We start from the raw sequence: 3,920 nt of genomic DNA, 5'->3' as shown, positions 1-3,920 counted from the left end.
CATTCGGCCGAGAGGAGGTTCCCGCCCGTACACCGGCCCTGGCTGGGAGCGGCTGCGCGCTCCGCTTCCTGCTCGCTGGAACCGCGGCGTTGGCCTTGCTCGGGGCTGTGGGGGAAAGCCTGCCCCCGAGGAGAGTGCCTGCGGAGATGGTCCCCTGTGCATGGGGCGTTGTCGCTTCTAGGCCTGAAAGCTAGAGTTTTAGGTGGGATGTAAAAACTAAGATATGAGTGAAGAGCCCAAACCCAGCTGCGGCAGGGCCAGAGTTGAGTGGGTAAACTTCACGAACAGATGGGGAATGTGAGCCTTTTTTCCTTCTTTTTTTTTTTTTTTTCTTTACCTGCAACATTTTTAATTGTGTTTATTAATCTGGAGAATAAATTGTGTCTCAGTTAGGTAGGATTCAGTTAGCTTAGCTCAAGTGTTCTTGTCGTGTATGCCCTTCATACAAAGCTCAGATAACATATGGTGTTTATACGATGCCTACAAACACATCAAAGTAAGTAAAATCAGAATGTAGAGCAACAGCCAGATAACTGATCATGGTTATGCATAAAACAGCATGCAAGTAAATTGTGAACTCTGTTTAGTACTTCTTTATCAGGTGGGCACATTGCTATTCTCTGGAAATTTGTGCTTGCATTTGTGATTGTTCTTCCTGCAAGGTACTATTATATATATAAAGTTAAGGGTTTTTTTCTATATGTTATGATGGTACATTAACAGTGATAGTTCAGAACTCAGCACTATGGAATTCCACTTTATAGATAAAGTATTTTTGTTATTGCTTATCACTGGGCAGTATAAAGAGCATTATTAATAATATTTACATATTTCTAGAAATACTGATTTTATTAAACCAATGAAATTTGTTTAGTTCAGAATACAAACAAATTCATTGCAAGTACACACAAGCCATGCTTCAGTTCTTGAGGTTTGAACTCTCGAATGATACTTGTGGCAGCAGGAACCTCATCTGGAGGAAAGAGTTTTATGACCAGCATTCCTTAATTCCATATTTTTTGTCTTTGTTTTTATTTCTATTCTCTGTGCTTTTAAGCACAAAAGCATTTGGTTTCTCACTTTCTCTAAAACTGAAGTAGGCTCTTTCCTACAAGGTGTTGAAAGGGTGAAAACTTACTGATTGAAATGCTTAAATATTATGGTCATGGGAATGACAAAGGGCAGCCAGCTCAGTTTTAAAAAGAATGACAGCTCTCAGATAATATGAGAACGTTGATCCTGGGGAGTAGCAATATCAGGGATGCTGCAGGTGACCACAGGGTATTTCTCTGTGATCTGAGAGGCTTAGAAGTTTGGATAAAATTCCTAACAGCAGGTGAGAACATGTATTCACACTCTAGCATGTGTAACCTAATTAACTTTCAGAGCTCTGGGGAGCAGTGACTTCTTTGGGGTCAGCATAGGTCTGGTGGCTGAGCACAGCAGGCACAGCTGGGCCAGGCTGTGCCTGGCTGGAGCCAGTGCTGGACCTTCATTTTCACCTCCATCCGAGGAGTGAGAGCATGGGACCATCAGAGGCAGTTGGGCTTTTGCACTGTGTTGAAACAGAGCTCCTTCACTCCAGCTCCTTACTACACACAAGTGGCTCTGTTGTTGGTTTGATGTCTTCTCAATGAGCTGCCACTGTGGCCAAGAGTGGAAGTCTGACAGTTTGTCCAAGGCACATGTGTGTAGCATGATAAAAACTCTTACCTGTATCAAAGGAGAGGAGGTACAATGGTATTTAAACCAGGAGATGTCTCTGTGTTTTTCTTACTAGTCTTTGTTGTTTACAAGATATTTCTTTAATTGCACAAAGTGATTTCCTACCCAAGTCTGCTCTGCAGTTAAAATGCTAACTTTAGCAAAATTATTAAGGCAGTCTCTATGAAGAGGTACTTTATTGTCTCACAAAGATGAAGAAGAATTAGAAATGCATTCTTACACAAGTACCCACTGAATAATGATGCTCTTAACAACCTCTTGTGTTCCTTTCTCCATTTTTACTCATCAAGAACAGGTACTTGGTCTGTGTCTTTGAATGAGAATGATTTGATGAAACGCATCAATAATAAAGGAAAAAAAAGCTTTGATACTTGCTCACTCTGAAGCTGTCGAGAGTCAAATGACAAGAAATGTTTCATCTCTCATACAAAAGGCGACTCTGGCTTGTGGCAAAGCACTCTGTGGTGTTTCTTTTGATGAGTTGAAAGGGCAGGCCATGCAGACTCTCTTTCTGAGTCAGTCTCTTGGTGTTTTGCTTTGACTAAGGATTTAATTGTAGCTGTGCAAATTTTGTAACTATTTTAGTGAAATGATATATGCGGTTCTTCTGTTTTGAAGGAGGAAATAATATGATTTAGTATTTCATGCACTGTGGGAGACATATTTCTGCTGTTGCTTCAAACTAAAATAGGTATTACTTCTCCTTCAGAACTGTGAGTGGATTAAAACCTGTAGTGCCTTCATTTGAGCTTTTGTAGTAAGCACACCTTACTTTCATTAAGCTGCTGTAATGAGTAGGTATGAAAACTAAGGCTGCACCCATGGATTAAAAAAATCAAGAATGCCTGAGTAAGTTTAGAGAAGAAAATAAAATTATCTGTGTTATTAAATCTATAGTCCTTTAAGTAGAACAGAATTATATCTGGATAGCTCTGCTGTCTTCAAAAATGTACTCCATTTTCTACTGCCTGAAGCACAGCTTTAAAATACGACTGTAGAATACCATTCTGTGGTGTTGTGATCTGACCAACAGAAAGAAGCTGAGAGGAGTAATCAACTGAATCTGTATGAAGCTGACTTCTGCTAATTTAAGTGACAAGGTAAATTGGAAGCCAACCAGCCTAGGAGAATGGGGCATTGCCTTTCATTTTGTATAAAATTATAGAAATGCCTTTAAAAGATTTATAACAGTAGTCTTAATGGTTGGGGGTGTTTTTTGAGCACAGAAGTCTTCCATTAAGAATAAAAGTAATTGCAGGTTGTACTGTGCAACTTCCACACTGATTTTGAGATACAGAGAGCATTTGACTTTATGCTAAGAAAAGTGGTTATGAAAAACTGTTTAGTTGGTATGAGTTTAAAACCAATTTAAATTTAATTTTAAAGCATCTAATTCTAGGTACACACTATAATTGATTAGAGAAGTATGAAGGCTTAGAAAGGATTAGTGCATTATAAATTTTGGTAATTTGTACAGAAACCAGCACAAAATCTAGATAACATCTGTTAACCTGTTGTTTTTTGGTTAGGTTTGGTTTTTTTTTTTTTTTTTTTTTTTTTGTTTTTGTTTGTTTCTTTGTTTTGTTTATTTTGGGTTTTGTTTTGTTTGTGGGGGGGTTTTTTGGTTGTTTTTAAAATTTTTTTTTCTTTCTGTTATGTTTTTTTTTAATTGTTGCATGGTCCGTTAACCTATGTATCAAGTTACTAGTATTGGAAAACATTTACTTCTGGAATAATAAATTTGTTTTCACATGTACGGTTGAGAAGGGATATAACAGGCAAAGGAATTTTGACTAGACTGTATTTCTAAGATGAGATGAAGGGAGTGCTACTTTGCATTACAGTATTATTTTTGTGTTGAATTTGCAGACTACAGTAAGCTGTGTTTATTTTGAAATTACATGCTGTGTACAGTTTGCTAATAACTTAATTGGTGTGGAGGTAAGTCTTATCAGATTATATTTTTAAAAATGGCACATTGGCTTCTGTCATTAGTTTTGTTTTGGCTAAGAAAATTTTCTTGAATTTGATTTTGTTTTGTAGCAGTGAAGATAATTAACTTGCTTTATTTGGATCTGTGTTTGCACAGAAGAAACCACATTTATGGCTGTTGAGAGAAAAATATGGTTTAGTATGCCAACTCAATTTAGCACCTGAAAACATTGTGACATTTCTCAGTCTTGCATCATTCCTGC

The 3,920-nt window shown here is 37.6% G+C and overlaps 1 protein-coding gene across 5 annotated transcripts in view; it reads left to right on the top strand.

Moving 5' to 3' along the window:
- The first annotated feature begins 273 nt into the window (after positions 1-273).
- TCEA1 (transcription elongation factor A1) overlaps positions 274-3,920 on the top strand; it is a 26,043-nt gene continuing 22,396 nt past the window's right edge. For 2 of the 5 annotated variants that reach the window (XM_017727455.1, XM_017727454.1), the window contains exons 1-2: positions 2,778-2,825; positions 3,595-3,666. In XM_017727455.1, the coding sequence (XP_017582944.1) occupies positions 2,793-2,825; positions 3,595-3,666 (105 nt within the window). In that variant the 5' untranslated portion in view covers positions 2,778-2,792. Of the gene's footprint in view, positions 298-418; positions 497-2,777; positions 2,826-3,594; positions 3,667-3,920 lie in introns of those variants that run through there. The other 3 variants (XM_017727458.1, XM_017727456.1, XM_017727457.1) reach the window with 3 other exon arrangements.

Source organism: Corvus brachyrhynchos, unplaced genomic scaffold, assembly GCF_000691975.1.
Source record: "Corvus brachyrhynchos isolate BGI_N302 unplaced genomic scaffold, ASM69197v1 scaffold60, whole genome shotgun sequence".
Lineage (NCBI taxonomy): Eukaryota > Metazoa > Chordata > Aves > Passeriformes > Corvidae > Corvus > Corvus brachyrhynchos.
The sequence above is the reverse complement of the archived record's forward strand: the minus strand, read 5'-3'. Positions and strand labels throughout refer to the sequence as shown.